Source organism: Coenobita brevimanus, chromosome 102, assembly GCF_032717465.1.
Source record: "Coenobita brevimanus isolate Jiangsu-jjx chromosome 102, ASM3271746v2, whole genome shotgun sequence".
Classification (NCBI taxonomy): Eukaryota; Metazoa; Arthropoda; class Malacostraca; order Decapoda; family Coenobitidae; genus Coenobita; species Coenobita brevimanus.
In genome coordinates, this window is record NC_137055.1 from 38,349,079 (window position 1) to 38,365,986 (window position 16,908).

Below are 16,908 nucleotides of genomic sequence, written 5' to 3' on the forward strand. Positions count from 1 at the left end.
GTTTCAGCTCATCAGTGTCATTGACTTTAAACCTCAGAAGACTATTACTTTTGTCTTTAAAGGACGTCTGTTATTTCTGTCATTCCACCGGCTGGAAAAACACCTTACCTGAGTTTTATTTTTCATTTTTTTTTCATCATTCACACTATAGACTTGTCTTACTCACAAACGTCTTGGTTTTTATCAATCTCACAGTCTCCTCTGGTTCACCGTCTGTTAAATAAAATAGTGTGGCGTAAGCTGGAATATACTTGTCCATAAGAAAGGTGAGATAATGGTGACTGTTAGCATTCACGTTCCGTTGACTAACCCGAATAAAATCGTCTTGCGCTAGCTGGAATAAAATACTCAAATAAAATCGTCTTGCGTTGGCTGGAATAAAATACTCGGCTTATCTGTACCATAGGACGATTAGCCTTTATCAATCGAGATCGCCTATTCCTTATCACCTGTCCCTTTGCTTTATCGCGTTATCTTATATATATAATGAGAGGGTGACCGCCTCGTAACGTACTCTACTATACTTTCAACATTTGCTTTTACTTTTTTCCTCCCCTCCCCCCCCCTCTCTCTCTCTCTCTCTTTTGCTTCCCAGATAATTTTCACCAAGATTTGGGGAAAGCATATGACACAGTGGATAGACAAGGAATGTGTAAAATATTAAGAATATGGAGTAAACGGGAAGTTGTCGAATGCCGTGAAGGGTATGTATGAAGGTGCTAAGGCTGCAGTGCATGTGGATAGTGAACTGAATGGATTTTTCTATCTGAATGTTGGATTGAAACAGGGATGTGTCATGTCTCCATGGTTGTTCAATCTGTATAGGGAGTGGGTTATGAAAGAGGTACAAGGTAGGGCAGTGGATATTGGAGTGGCACTACTGAGAGGACAGCGTTTGGAAACTTCCTGTGCTGTTGTTTGCAGATGATACTGTACTGTTAAGTGAAGACGAAAGGGAACTGCAAAGCTTAGTGAATGAATGTGGGAGAGTGTGCACGAAACGGAATCTAAAGATGAATGTCGGGAAGAGTAAAGTTACGATCTTCGAGAGAAAAAAAGTCACTGAATGTACAGTGAAGTTGGATGATGAGGAAATGGAAAATGTGCGTGCATTTAAGTACTTGGGTAGTGTGATGAGTAAGGATGGAAATTTGGAGGGTGAAGTGCTTGAAAGGGTACAACAAGGAAGAAAGGTTGCTGGTTATTTGAAAGCAGTGATAAGAAATATGGAAGTACGCATGGAAGCAAAAGAGTCGTTGCATAATAGTACTGTATTGTGATACCAACTCTGACGGATTGAAGTGAAGCTTGAACCTTGTTGGAAGGACAAAAATCAAGAGTGAAAGCATTGGAAATGAGTTATCTGACAGATGTACGTGGAGTTCCATGGAGAGTCAGACTGACAAATAAGGAAGTGAAGGAGCGTTGTGGTGTGGATGTGGATGTGATAAAAGCGTTATGAGAAATACGCTGAGGTGGTTTGGCCATATGAAAAGGATGGAGAGCGAGAGACTGACGAGAAAGTGTATGTGAGTGAGGTGGAGGGGGGGGGGGAAGGCAGAGGATGAGATGGAAGGATGGAGTGGAGGTATATGAGAGAGGGGGAGGTATATGAGCTGGGGGGAGGGCAGTGAAATGGCGGGGGACTGAGCTACATGGAGGCGATTTGTTTGTGGCCACCCATTAGAGGACTGAGGCGTCTGGCAATAGACAGATTTTTCGAATTAAAGGGGTGAGATACAGCCTTCAATAATCCATCCAACACAAGGGGTCCTGTCCTTAAAAGATCTATAAATCGCCTGACAACAGTCATGATAAAGCCAGAAAATTCGTCATGGAATTGAAGGGGGTTACTTCGGACATTCCTTTATTTATAATTTACTTTTTTCTTGCCTCTGCCAATTTATTTAATTCTGCCTATGACTGAAGGTGTTAAGGGAGGCTTCAATAATCCCTCCCAGCTCGAAGAGCCCCTCTAAGATGAAAATATGTAAATGGGAGTCCAACAGTCTCTTCTAAGCTTTGAATATAACAGGGAATCCAAACCTCCCAAGCTGAATATATAACTGGGAGACCAAATTTCTCTCCTAAGCTGAATATATAACTGATAGGCCAAAGGTCTTATTAAAGTGGCAGGAATTTTATTTTACGTAATCTTTCAATGATCTTATTTTATGTCATTCCATATTTTGATAAATATACTATTATAATTTACTTACAATTATCCAGTGTTCTTTCTTATTCATACTTTATTTTACTACTTCATTCCTTTACTAATAACTTGGAATGACCTAGTTACTTCATCCTATGTTATCAGTTAATCCCCCAGCAGTTTAGCTGATCTTATTTTTTATACCTTACACATTTATTTTCTACTGTATATTTTGCATTATGTAACTGTAACTGATTTCTGCTTCACTCTTTACTAATTAATTTACTATTACTGCTGCCCAGTATTTCTGTGGAACTATACTCTTTTTACTCTAACTTGGCCAAAAATTGCTATTGTTCCATCTTGAATAACGAGTTGTAACAGTAGATTAACACTATAATATGGTGCTAATTACGAAGAAGGGTTATGTAAAGGGCGTTGAGCCTAGTATTGCATTCTCCTGCCACTGAACTATCTGAAATAAATTGCAAATAGACTAAAATCTAGGCCAAGTTAAAGAAAAAAAAGAGTATAGTTACTTCCATTATGTTTATTTCTGTTGCCAAGATTAACAGGCCTTTCAATCAGATGACATACTCATACTCTGATAGTTTCCAGACGATTTAAGTCAACTTGGATCTCTCTTGGAGAAGGTGAAGATGGAAGCTTTATCTAATTCTTCAGGCTGAAATATCACTACAACTGGATTAACACGTCTGGTGGTAGCAGTAACAAGTAGACTGCATTCTGAAAGTGCATACCTCTGCCAATGCCTCTACCAGACGACTCAAATCGCCACCAAAATTTAATCAACTCTGGGCCAGGACCCATATGTCCACAGAGTTTCAATGAAGTCCATCAAAATTTCTTTGAGGTCTTGTGAACAAAGCAGTGTATACATAACCACCTCCAACTTTAATTGGCGGGGGTAATAATATGCAAAATGCTGTCCATCACAGTAGAGTAGTCATGGACTTGTGTATCATTTTCTTTTCTTTGATGTCAGTACCAATAACTTTTTTGGACCTATCTCTTACTTTTTATTGTGACAAACATTTCTTTACAACCACTACATACAGCATTCACAAGCACTCTGGATTGTATTTATAAACTCTACTAAGATTAAAGCTGTGAATAAGATTGCTTTATATACATTTGTCTTGACCTGTACAGTTACTAGACACTTCACAATCAAAGAAACATAAGTTGTGTATAAGACTGTCTACATATCAGTCTGTCTTCACCAATCCTGCTACTACTCAAAATGAAATTAATCATAGTGAATGGCAAGGTGACATAATCTTAAAAAAAAAGAGAAAAAAAAAGAGGAAATTATAGAGGTATAAAGCTTTTAGATCAGGTAATGAAGGTAATGGAGAGAGTTTTAGAAGGTATGATTAGAGAAAGAGTGAATATTGATAAGATGCAGTTTGGGTTTATGCCAGGTAGGGGGACCACTGATGCCATATTCATTGTTCGACAGCTTCAGGAAAAATATATTGGTAGGAGAAGGGATCTTTATTTTGTTTTTGTTGATTTGGAAAAGGCCTTTGACAGAGTCCCTAGAGAGGTGGTGAAGTGGGCAATAAGAAAGCTTGGCTTGGAGGAGTGGCTGGTTAGGGTGGTTATGGCCATGTATGTGGGTGCTCACACCCAGGTGAGAGGGAATGCAGATTTGAGTGATGAGTTTTCCGTGAATGTGCATCAGGGGTCAGTCTTGAGTCCCATGTTGTTTATCATGGTACTTGAAGCCCTTTCACGTGACTTTAGAAACTGACTCCCGTGGGAGTTGTATGCTGATGATTTGGTGTTGATTGCAGAGAATGAAAGGGAGGCGGAGGAAAGGTTTAGGAAGTGGAGAGATGGTATGGGGCAAAAGGGTTTAAGGGTAAATGCAGATAAAACTAAAGTGGTGATATCTAGGGTTGGTGGCGGTACTGTCAAAGACGAGGGAGAGTGGCCATGTGCAGTTTGCCACAAGGCCGTGGGAAGCAATTCCATCTTGTGCGGTGTGTGTGATAAATGGGTGCATAAGAGATGTAGTGGTATCAGAGGTAGACTGCGAGATAATGCTGATTTTCTGTGTAAGGCGTGCCGGGGTGAGCAGGTGGAGATTGTCAGACGTGAAAGGATGGAACTTGCTGGTGAATCTCTTGAGTGTGTGGAAGAGTTTTGTTATTTGGGAGACATGTGTGCTGGAGGTGGGGCTGGAGCTAGCTCTGTGGCTAGGGTGAGAAGTGGTTGGAAGAAGTTCAGGGAGCTCTTGCCTCTCCTGACATTGAGAGGGCTTTCCCTACGTGCTAAGGGGTCTTTGTATGCAGCATGTGTTATGAGTGTAATGCTGTATGGCAGTGAGACCTGGGCAGTGAAGGAGGAAGATATTTGCCGGCTCAGACATACAGAAATGACAATGATTAGGTGGATGTGCAGTGCGTCCCTGCATCCAAGGCCTGGAGGGGCTGGGTTTACAATGGAAGAGTTGAGAGGTAGTATGGGACTAGAGTGTATTGGTGTTGTGATGAGGAGAGGTAGATTGAGGTGGTTTGGACATGTGGAGAGGATGGGGGATGATAATTGGGTGAGGAAGGCGAGAGGTGATAATATTGGGGGTGGGGTTATGAGAGGTAGACCGAGAGACATGAGACGAGGTCATTAAGTATGACCTTAAGGTTAAGGGACTGAACAGGGAGGCTGCAATGGATCGTGCAGCGTGGAGAGCTGCCATTAGGTGACCAAGGCCGACACATGCAAGCATGTTGGAGCCTTTAAAAACGAAACGAAACGAAAACGAAACGAATCTTATACAATAAATTATTCTCTCAAACAGTTACTAGACATTTCATAATCTAGTTAAGTGAATAGTAATGAGAAAGTACAAAAAAAAAAATATTAATTAACTTATGGACACTTGCATTATATAAAACTGGTGATCAATGTTATAAAAATGACCCCATTTAGTATGTCATTATGAACAATGCTCATCAACTTTATACGTAGGTAATCTTTCATTTGTTTAGCTTTTTATAACCTACCTTCATCATTTTGCTTTCTTTTTGTTACATGTCAAAGCTTCCTCTACCACTCATTTCTAAATCACTGTTACTTGTTATATGCATTTAAATAACCACTCGCACGCATAAAATTGCAAGTGTATGGCAAAATATCGATGTTCGTATATATTATTATTCGTACTGAAGGGAGTAACACTGAAAGTATACCAGTACACCTCCACAGGTCATGCAGATAAACCTTCTCATGATCATGTCACCTCTGTTAAAGACTAAGACACGATGATGATATTCAACTGAGGGTTACTATGAGGAGCCTGAAAAGTCTTCATTAGTCCTCTCTTACTTGAATTAGGTCAGCTAGTATATTGTGGCAAGCAGCTTATCTTAGCCCATTAAATCTGATAACGTACTTTTATTTTCCCCAGGCTGCCACCAGATGATTTCATTTAGTCGAAGGGAGATAGCTTGTTGTTAGCTTGTTACTGAAAGGGTTAATGGAAGCTACATCTAGCCTTTCCAGTTCTGAAGTCGTTCCTAAGCTGATTATCATCCTGAGATTGCAAGAAGTAACTTTAAAAATGTCATTGGACTGAAGATGTTCATTCAGTTAACCCATTGACTGCAAGTTGCTTACTTTACCCATATTCTGGCTAGTGTCGGACTATTTTCTGATCCTGAGAAACCTCGGACCACTATGTTTCTGATAGACCGTTAAATTCCTAGTATTTTATTCCAGCTTATGCTGGACAATTTAACTGTTCAAAGAAAACCATTGCATTCAAAAAGTTACGGATGGGAGATGGAGCCCATGATACTGAAGTCCTCTATATACCTGACATCATCATAACGTATCATACCCTAAAAACAGTCCTGTCACTCTTATTGTACTAAGTTGATGGTCAACAGGTCGTCCAGTTATATTTTGAATTCCCTTCATCCGGACTGACTGCCCTATTTAACTTCCGTGCACTTCATCTACAAGAATTATGTCCAGTTTCATTTTGGCTTTATTTGTACCGATATACTCAAACTGTAAATGACTACATTGATTACAAGAAAAAAGTGTGCATTCATAGGGCAAATTAACAAAAAAAAAATGGACCACTGAACTTCCTGTGGAATGGCAGAATTGGCCACACATACTGTATTATCAATTCCTGATGACGTTATTTTGCATAGAAAGCCTCTCCTTACATTATCAAAAAGTTTATAGGTCTTGCTTTGCTGAGGTAGAACATTATGTAATTCAATTCTAACTGACTTCTGATGATTTTATTCGGCACAGAACAAGCTCTCCCAGTGCAGTTAAAAGAGTAAAAGAGTTAATTATAAATAGTTCCTGTCCTGCTGATTTGCTTCTTTACTAGGATGAAGTATTCAGTTGTCTTGAAGCAGCAAGATTTTGAAAATTTAATTATAGCTTCATTAGTCCCTTCTTTCCAAGGAGGTTATCGTAAATTAAATGAAATAGTCTGGAGGTGGCAAAGGTAAAAATATAAAATTTCACGGCACTGAGGGGACTAAAATACATAAATACAAAAGTTTTTATCCCTTTCGCATCCATGAAAGCATGGAGGTATTTTGTTCATGCTAATGCCAGGCTTTTCTTCAGCTGACAGGAATCCTGGTAACTGTCAGAGTTAAACTATGTCAAGTAACCCCTTCTGTCCGTGAACGGTAAAATTACGTTTTATCCTTGCCACTGCAGGACAATTTTTATATAGCTTATGAGATACTTTCTCTGATAGGTGAGGTCAGATACATCCTTCATTAATGTCTCCAGTATGAGAGATCTTTTCCGAAGTTGAATAAAATTGCCAGAAGCTAGCAAGAATAAACTAACCTAATATCTTTATATTGAACGTGTTAACCCTCTGCCACACTCCAATTATGTTATTAGGGCTAATGTGATAATTACTTGTCAGCCATGAAATCCTAGTAATGAGGGCTGTTATCTAACCCCTACAATTTGAAAAGTGTATAAAAAGTTGAACATAATTGTCTGGAGATACCAAGAATAAAATTAAAAGGCCATCGTAGTGAAAGGGCTAACACTGGAAGTACACACCTCCACAAGCTGTGCAAATGAACATCACTTTTGTTACATACTAACATCACAAAATGTTACTTGTTTGAGGGTTAGTAATAGGAGCCTGAAAAGTACTCAGTAATCCTCTGATACTGGTGGTAGGCCTTCTCGTATATTTTGGCATGCATCTTAACCCCTCGAATCCAATGATGTATTACCATTTTCATCTGCCAGCCACCAGATAAATTCATTTAGTCTAAGGGAGATAACTTGTTGCTGATATTGTTAATGGAGGCGACACCTAACCCTTCCATTCTAAAGTCTCTCTGAAGCTGAATCACAATCCTCTGATTGCAAGAACTAACATTTAAAAAAATTCATTCGGGCTGATGATTTTTAGTTGGTTAACCCTGTGACTGCGAGATGCCTGCTTTATTCTGTTTAGTGTCAGACTATTTTCCAGTACTGAAAAGAAACCTCTGGCAAAGTAATTTTAAAAACCTGTATGACTAAACTTTTGACAATTAAGTTCTTCGTATTTCATTCCAGCTTACGCCAGACAATTTAACTGTTCACAGGAAACCATTGCATTCAAAGGGTTAAGGGTGAGACACGGAAGCCCGAGAGTGTTAACAATGGTACCAGTCCATGAAGTCCCTTATATATATACTTGACATCATCACGATATACCTCAGAAATAGTCCTGTCACCACATATTTTACTTCATGATGATGCACAGTTCGTCCAGTTACATTCTGAATTTCTTTTGTCTATACTGATTGTATCCTATTTCACTTAGATATCCTTCGTCTTTTTAAGTTTCATTTGGGGTTCACCTGTCTTGATACTTCAATACTGTAAATGATTATATTCAGTAAAATAAGAAAAATGTATTTATAAGGTAAAGTAACAAGAAACGGGCCACTCAACTTTCTGTGGAATGGTAGAACATTAAGTGATACGTATATGGTTAATTCCTCACTATGTTACTCAGCAGAGAAAAAAATCTCCTTACACAATTACAGTTTATGTATGTCTTGCTGTGCTGATAGTAGCTCTGCTGAGGTAGAACATTCTTTAATTTACTTCTAGTTGACTTCCGATGATTTTATTCAGCAGAGAACAAGCTCCCCCAACGCAGTCAAAAGAGTTAATAATAGTTCCTATCCCGTTGACTTGCTCCTCGTTAACTTGTCCCCCTTTCGTTGCAGAATGGGACCACGAAAGTACCATTGAAGGACATGCCTGAAATGGTTACGTCGTGATGGTGTCAGGTCAGTCGGGCTGCCGCAGTTAACACCCTTGCATCCTGCTACCTTGCCTTAGCCTTACCCTGCTGCACTCCTTGCAACCTACCTTCCTCTTGTATCCTTTTATCCTGCCTTAGCTGCCTCACCCTCCCTCACGCCTAGCGCCATATCTCCCTCTTGTATCTTTTTATCCTGCCTCAGCTTCACCCTTGCCTCACTCTGCCTTCGCTTACCCCTGCTTCACATTTAGCTCTTATTTCCTCATCTTTGCTTTACCCAGCCCCACTTTGTGCACTCCATCTCTCTGCTGATTCTTCTTTCCTGTCTCACCTTGCATCATTCATTAATCTACCAGTGTCTCACCCAGTTAAACACTACCGCCTTGCTAACTCATGTCTCACTCGCTCGTGTATTCTTCTCATACTTCACATCCTCCTGCACCCTTTCCTTCTTCCAGACTCATCTATGCCTCCTGCCTCACCCTTTGCACAACATGCCTCACTCTTACCTTGCACCCTTGCTCATCACTGCACTCAGCCTTACCCCAGGATTCTTTTCTATTCTGTCATCTTACATGGACCTCTGCATTCTTCCTCCTCCATGCTCATCCTTGCATCCTGCCTCACCCTTCCGTTCTTCCTTACCCTCGCATTCTGCTTTATCCTACCTCAGACATTACTCCTTGCTTGATTTTCAGCACCCTGCCTCAACCTAGATTGCCAGACCCCCTGTCTCAATTTTGCATAGATTATCAAATCCCCATGCCTCACACTGGCCCCTCACACATTAACCTTTTCACTTTCTTTCGATGCAGGAAGTGGTTTTATTCAGGCTATCACAGTATGAACTTTCGACTAAGGGGAGTTCTGCTAGTCACGAGTTTTGAAAGCCACCTCAATAAGTCTTTGGACTGCTAAAAATGTACTAGCTGAATATTATTATGGTCTGGGTCCGGCCTGAATGTTCTGGAATTAGCTTAAACAAAATGCCTAATTGGAATTGGCCTGATTAAATACCAAGGTGTGTCCATGGCAACGAAAGTTAATTCCCTGCCTCACATTTCCCTGCCTTGCACCACTCCTACCTCCCTGCCTAGCTAAAACTAACAACTAAAACACTTTCAGCTTCAGATACCACCTTCCCCTGCCAGCCGTGTCTTTCTGACCTTACTGAATTACACACACACACACACACCTTACTGAATTACACACACACACACACACACACACACACACACACACACACACACACACACACACACACACACACACACACACACACTACTGTAGCTAACACTCTCCTAACATCCATCACTACTACTACTACTACCTCCTTATTTAACAACCTATACCAACACTCTTTTCCTAGCACCCATTACTAGTATTAGCTATTTCCAAGCATTCAGTACTCTGGGTGTCATTTTTCTAACACCTTATTCCACTACTAAAACTTCTGAACATAGTTCCACGCCTAAAACAACATTTCTAGCACCATGTACCTAGCCAAGCACCCTCTTCCACTGCTCATACTCCTAACACCCAAATTACTGCTAACATATGCTCCTAACACTCAAATCGCTGCTAGCACATGCTCCTAACACTCAAATCACTGCTAGCACATACTCCATTTCAACACCCACTGTCGTTTTGAACTCTCACAGCACCTTCACCAACACTTTCACACCAAATATCCCTGGTAACACAATTTCCAACACCAAATACTGTACCTCACTAACACCATTTTCATCATAGAACAGCCACAATAACATTTCTAACAGCAGTATCCAACACTAACACACTCTCCAACACTAAACAGCCACACTAACACCAACTCCAACACCAAATAGCCATGCTCAGACCATTTCCAGTACCATATACCATGCTATGGCCTTTTCTACCTCCAGATACACACACAAACAGTTCTAGTGCAACATACCATCACTAACACAATTTCTAACACCAAATACCAAAAGTAACTCTACATCCACTCTATAGCTAGCAGTAGTGCAGCATCCTTCTAACAACCCAGTCTCTCCTGCTAACAGCCCTCTGCCCTCCAGTTGCCTGCTACTAACACCACCACCACCAGAACCACCCTGGCTGTCTGTTACTACATTCGTGTCTCATTATCTATAAAATTTTAACCCCTTAAGCCCGATGATGTATTTGTCAACCTGGTCTTGATGCCTGCCAACAAGTTTACTCTGCTTAGCAAAGACCACCCGCAAGGGATTAATAATGAAGGCCGCATATAACCCGTCCAGTTCGAAAAGCACGGTGACATCCGTTTTTAGATGTGGGAGCATCTCTTGAAGCCGCCCTGTCAGTCAGTCCGAACATAAGAATTTTCACACACAGTTTGTTTCAATCTAGCAAAGCTCCATTTAGTAAGTATTTAAACAAAGCCTGACATGGTCCTGCATTGCCACTTCACCTTTCTTCCCTTCAGACAATTGTGTTTAGTTTAGCAGAGACCATCTAAACTGGTGAAGGGTTAGATATGGCCTTCATTTACCCATTCACTACCTTCTAGAGGTCTCTCCAAAGCTGGATATAGTCGTCTGGCAGGGGCAAGAAAATAAGGTTACCGTACCTCATCATGCCCAAGGGGTTAAAGAGGAGTTTATGAGTTTTCGTATCATGGTATGGACTTAATCAGACATTATTAAGAATATCTGCATTTCAGGAGACAAGTTCATAGATATAGTTTCATTTCCATCATGAACTTGTGTTTGCAGGGATAACAAGGCATGGAGGTGTTGAATCTTACCCCATGTTTCTTGTTCTTCCTGCAAAAACAGCACCATACTTACAATAGAGGATTTATCAGGAGTTATGATTTAATTTTACTGTTATTTTTTATGAGGACAAGACACAGGGCACAGACTTTTCCTATCTCCATTTTCTTCCTGCAAAAACCGACACAGTTACGACAAGGAATTTTATCTTTTTGTTGGAAAATCTGTCCACACAGAATTCTATTATCCTGTACAAATTAATGGTGGATCTTTATATTCCTTGTCTCATGGAGTTCATCAGAAATTTATTTTACTGTACTTATTTTGTATCCTGCGGACTTTGTCAAACTATTTTATTGTATTTAAATATATTTATTGGTACTGACAGATTATATCAAATTGAAATGTTCATACTGGAGAGAGAAGATATAGCTTTCACCAGTCCTTCCAAGATGAGGTCTCTCACTTTTGGCCATAGCCAGATTATTTCAATGCCACTCTTGCCTGAAAATTATCTCGGGCAGCTCAACGCATTCACTTACAGTCGTCAACAACTTTCTTATTGTTACTGCAAGATGATTCGTACTCCAACTACCACCCGAATTTATTACTACGAAACGATTTTATTTTCAGTACCACAAGAGTTATCACCAGCTAATTTTATTCTTGTTACCACCATGCAGTTTTATTATTATAACCACAAGATGATTGTACCTATTCAGTTAGAGGCCCATAATATATAGGAATACTTAAACCCCTCAGTAATGTCCATTTCTTACACACACACACACACACACACACACACACACACACACACACACACACATACACCAGACAATGTAACCCATTCAGTTTGAGACTGTTTATCTTCAAAAGCTTAACCTCTTCAATCTAGTAATGTCTACTTCTTAAAAGTCATGCGAAATGAACACCTGATCATACAAGTCAGTACAACAGAGAGAGAGTAAGAGAGAAAGTGAGAGAGAGATGACTGACTAAAGCAATTACTAATGCCACTCACAAGCTGTGTAGGTCAGCCGGCATCATCAGAGCTGTAATTAACTAGCCATCATTTTGGCGGTAAGTTTACTGTTTCAAGACATAAAAGGGAGGCCACGTGTTTTTCTTCACATCTGACACTAGTTTAGTTAGGGGGAAATCAGTGCGGTTACTCGTGAATTTCTCTTTCTTTCTTTTTCAATTGAGAGCCTGATTTACAAAAAAAAAAAATCTAGTTGCTCCGGAGGTTTTGTTATGCCTCTTCTTCATTAATATGTATTGAATATTACACCTTTTTATCTTCTGTGTTATTGAGGCAAATTATGCTGATACTAGAAATGCATTAATACGAGAATATCAGGATGTAATATGAGTAAGAAATTGCTAAGACTATGATGCTATGAAACCTACGCAATCTACAATATGGCTTAAGGTTAAGCAGATTTAGGCACAATAAGAGAGATGAACTTTTTCCTTGTGTTTGACTCTAACTTGACACAAGTCCTGGCAGAGGAATGTAAGTGTACTCACTCATAATTTTTTTGTTTTCTTCAATAACCTGACTATAGTTAAAATACCACTGTGTGGATGCTTACCGTTTCAATATGCTGACTTTTTAATTCTTAAAATCTCCTGGCAATTTTTATCTACCATGTAATATCTTTTCACATTGATGGGGTTACTGACAGTTTGAAATGTCTCCTAAATTAATCTACCATGTTATGGTAGCATATATGGCATCTTTATACTGAAGGGATTAACATGATTTTGTAAGTTATAAAGGTTGAAGTACATGAAATACATGGGGGGGAGAATGCTGTACTTTCGTCTGTCTTGTTGCAAACTGGCAATGTGGATTTGCAAATCTGAACATTTTGTACACTTTTCATCTTTCGCTGGCACTCTGGGGCATACCTACACCTGTGCACCCGCAGGTTTTTGTAACATCGTTGTGAGGAAACAATCTCTTGAGACTGTTTAGTGTGGGTCCAAGGCACTGGGCCAGATGCCATAATGCCTTATAATGCATACACCTGTGATACCAAGCTGAAGAAGATGCTCATTATAATATGATGCAATAATCATAATAATAATACAATAACAATAATACTACAAAAACACTAGATCATGTATATATGTCACCCAGATGTCCCCAGGTCGTCATGTATACATGCCACCCGGATGGAAGGGGTTAAACTGCCTGTTTTTTCTCTCTCACAACTGAACAAAATCATCTGGTGTTACTCCATTACTCTTACGTACATGTTCTAAATGTCTTCACAACAGTAAGAGAGTTTTCAACAATCTGAGTGTTAGGATAATTCCTAGCACAGCAAAATCACCTGAAGTTGCCTGATACTCCAGAAGACAGTGTAATCATATGTTACCCTAATTATTATTTATTATTAGACCTACATGTGTCCCTAGCAGCAAAGAGGTTAGTATGATACACAAGGGCATTCCTCTCTAACCTGTGCTTCTTTCTTTTTCTCCCCCAGCAGCCCCCTGAGGACTCTGGCTTGGCTCAACGCGGCGGTGGGCCAACCCATGCCGCACCACAGCAACAACACCAGATGGGCATGAACGGGATGAGCATAGGCAGTGGTCCGGGCACATCTGGCATGCTGCTACCGCCCATGGGGGAAAGAGGGGGCATTAGTCAGACACCACAGCATGGGCCGGCAGGAGGAGAGGATGGGGTGGGCATGCTGAAGACACCTGCTGCAGCTGCTCCACAACCCAACAGCTCCAATCAGACAGTTGCTGATGACGCCTCCAGCGGCTACGGCAGTCCGGACTCGCTTACCATGGAGGACCGATGAGACGCGGCTGGGAGGGGGCGCAAACGACGGAGAACATGACCATCACAGCAGCTACCGTCGCAGGCAACGCAGGTCTCACAACTTAACCCACAGCCAACACAAGTTCATCCGCAGGCACTGCAAGTTCATCCACAGGCATCCCAAGTTCTCCAGCAGTCAACATCATCCCAAGCCTCTCAGTTCCCTTTCCAGATGCCACAGGTACCGCCATCCCAACCTGGGCCGTCATTCCTTCCGCAGATGCCCGGGATGCAGCACACTGGGCCACGAAGGCTTCTGCCACAACAGCAGCATGAAGCATTGATGCACTCAATGGCCTCAGATATGTTCAGGAGTCAGATGCATCCTAACTGGAGGCCTCCATTTTAAGGGGAGGCTCTTAGAGTTAATCTAATCCACCAGGCAATGAATCCTAAATCCAAACAGAACTAAGCAGCATAAACTCACTGTTTAAAGCTCACTATTATGTATGTCCCAGAAAACGATGAATCTTGCAGCCAAATTCAACAAAGTAGCATAGCATTACACTTCTCGATGTCAACAATGGCAATAACTGGACCAAGAGAGGACCCTGCATGTTTTGACTGGTTGAATAAACAAATTACAACAAATCAACTTAAAATTAGCTGGCAAAGTATACAAAATTCCACCCAAACCAGCCAGACAGTGACGGTAGCGATGCACAAAGATGGAATCAAGTTCCACCAAGGTCACAGCCCCCCTCCCTAGGTCACTCACTGAGGTCACTCAGGCCACAAAGCTGACCTAGCCTGACCTGAGCAGACCTCTTACCCCCATACTATCCCCTGCCCTTCTGATGCCACCCACATGACAAACCCATGTTATGTGGAAGGCCCGTGATGTAAAGAAACCCCTTGGGAATGTTACAAAGACACCAGCATTCTTGGGTGACCGAAGTGTTTGTGTTTCCCTCCCCAACCCACCACAGTCCCCTTTAAATAAAAGCTCTGTTATGTGATATGTAAAGCACCAATGATATGAACGAATGGAAAGTTCGTGGAAAAACATTTTGAGTAATATAAAGTGTAAATATAATTTTAAGGCTATTGTGTGTGTGCAAAAGAGAGAGAGAGAGAGAGACCACCATAATGATTCCCTGTGTTATCATAATTATTTTTCCTCGTGAGTTTTTGGGATTTTTTGAGATATAATGCAAACCAATTTCTGTTGTGTGTACAGTGGCGACAGAAAATGACACTCTCTCCCATCTTGGTGTGCCATAAAAAGCAAGACCTTTCCTTTATAAGCGAGTGTTTTTTGCCGATTTCTGATTTTGCTAGTCAAGACGAGGAGGGCTCGAATGGTGACAGTGGAAAACAAATAACATAAAAACTGAAAGAAAAAGCAAGACGTGAACACTAACTTATTGTGCGAGTGTGTTTGTACGTGTGTTTGGCGGCTCAAGTGTTTTAAATCCTCCTCATTCAGAAAAAAAAACTAACAAACTGAATCCAGTACGGTGTTTTTTCTCGCATACGAACAGAAAGGCTCATTATGAACTAGAAAAATACTGAAAATGTATCAAGTACTCCTCCCTACCTTCCCTATCCCTTTCTCCCTCCACACCCCCACATCCCCCTACAACTCTCCAGGTCAGGTTGATCTGTATATAAAGTGCACCATTGCTTTCACCGACCTGATCTGGCATTTTTTCTATTATCACACCTAGTCTCAGCTCACGACTGATTTTACGCTGTATCTCGGTGCGACTGAGAGGGAAGGATTCCACTGTGTGCTTGTCCACTCCTCACTGCCAGTGCCTCTTGGCCTCTGATAGACAAAATAAGGCTAGAAATTTAACAATATACTTGTATTAAAATCTGAAAATGCACATCTGATACTAAAATCATATATGCAATTGGAGTTGGTGACGTCAGGTACCCATAAATAAGTAATGAAAAAATCAGGTGAATGTACTGCAAACTCAAAACCGATCAGAAATAGAAAGGAAGTTTTAGCTCCTCAAAAAATTTAAACCTGCTGATGTTTAGTTCAGTACTGAAGATATGAACAATGAACAGATTGGAAAAAAAACTTTTTGAATATAACCTAGAAAATAGTCTAAAATCTAGATCCTGTCTTGTGGTGTCAAAAAAATTTTCATTGACATTATTGGGAGCCCAGGGATACTAGCTGGGATGTGTGAGGCAGAACAGTGAACAAACAACCTTATGTCACTCCGCCATACAGTTCATGTGATACTTGTCGATGGAGGAAGACAGTGAGCGTGAGTGAGTGAAGAGGCTACACTGCCCCACAGGAGAGCTCAGGGCAAAAAGATGGGAAAAAAATCATATACTTATATCCCAAATGACTTTTTTCGTTTTCTGAAGAATTAAATGATGCACTGTAATTAATACAGAACTACTTAGGCTTGGATTTAGAGTCTGAATGGTTCTGTGTAGCTGGATATCTAGTTAATTTCTATTGGTGAATGCTCACTGTGGGGCAATGTGGTCTGGTATGATCGAACTCGTTATGACTGTTTTCTCATAATGATCTTGTTGTTCATTTACTGTATGTACAAAGTTTAAATGTTATCATCAAGGAACATTAAAATGATTATAATAATTATCATAACTGTTTCCATAATTATGTTTTTAACTTTTTTTAATCAGTCTTCTGTGTGTGGTCTTTAGTTGTGATCCCATTTTTAGAAGTCAAGAACAGACAGTTTTTCCAGCGCTCCTTTTCGTTTCTGTCACGGGAGCTCCGGCATGACCCCAGTAATCTCTTGATGTTTAAAGCAAACATCTAATTTTTTGGATGTCTAGGATGTTTGAGGCAGCAGCAGTCCTGATGCTGAGTTTGGCCCTCACAGTATAACCTTCTGAAATAGTCTCACCCAAGATTTAAGTTCAGCCAATAACAAAGCCGAAATAATGA

At 40.6% G+C, this 16,908-nt stretch overlaps 1 protein-coding gene across 1 annotated transcript in view; it reads left to right on the forward strand.

The window, feature by feature from the left end:
* The window catches only part of LOC145415306 (LIM domain only protein 3-like), a 416,801-nt gene extending 402,685 nt beyond the window's left edge, over nt 1–14,116 (forward strand). The window contains exon 5 of the mRNA XM_080284577.1: nt 13,678–14,116. Within this exon, the coding sequence (XP_080140703.1) occupies nt 13,678–14,001 (324 nt within the window). The 3' untranslated portion in view covers nt 14,002–14,116. The remainder of the gene's footprint in view (nt 1–13,677) is intronic.
* Nucleotides 14,117–16,908: the final 2,792 nt, after the last annotated feature.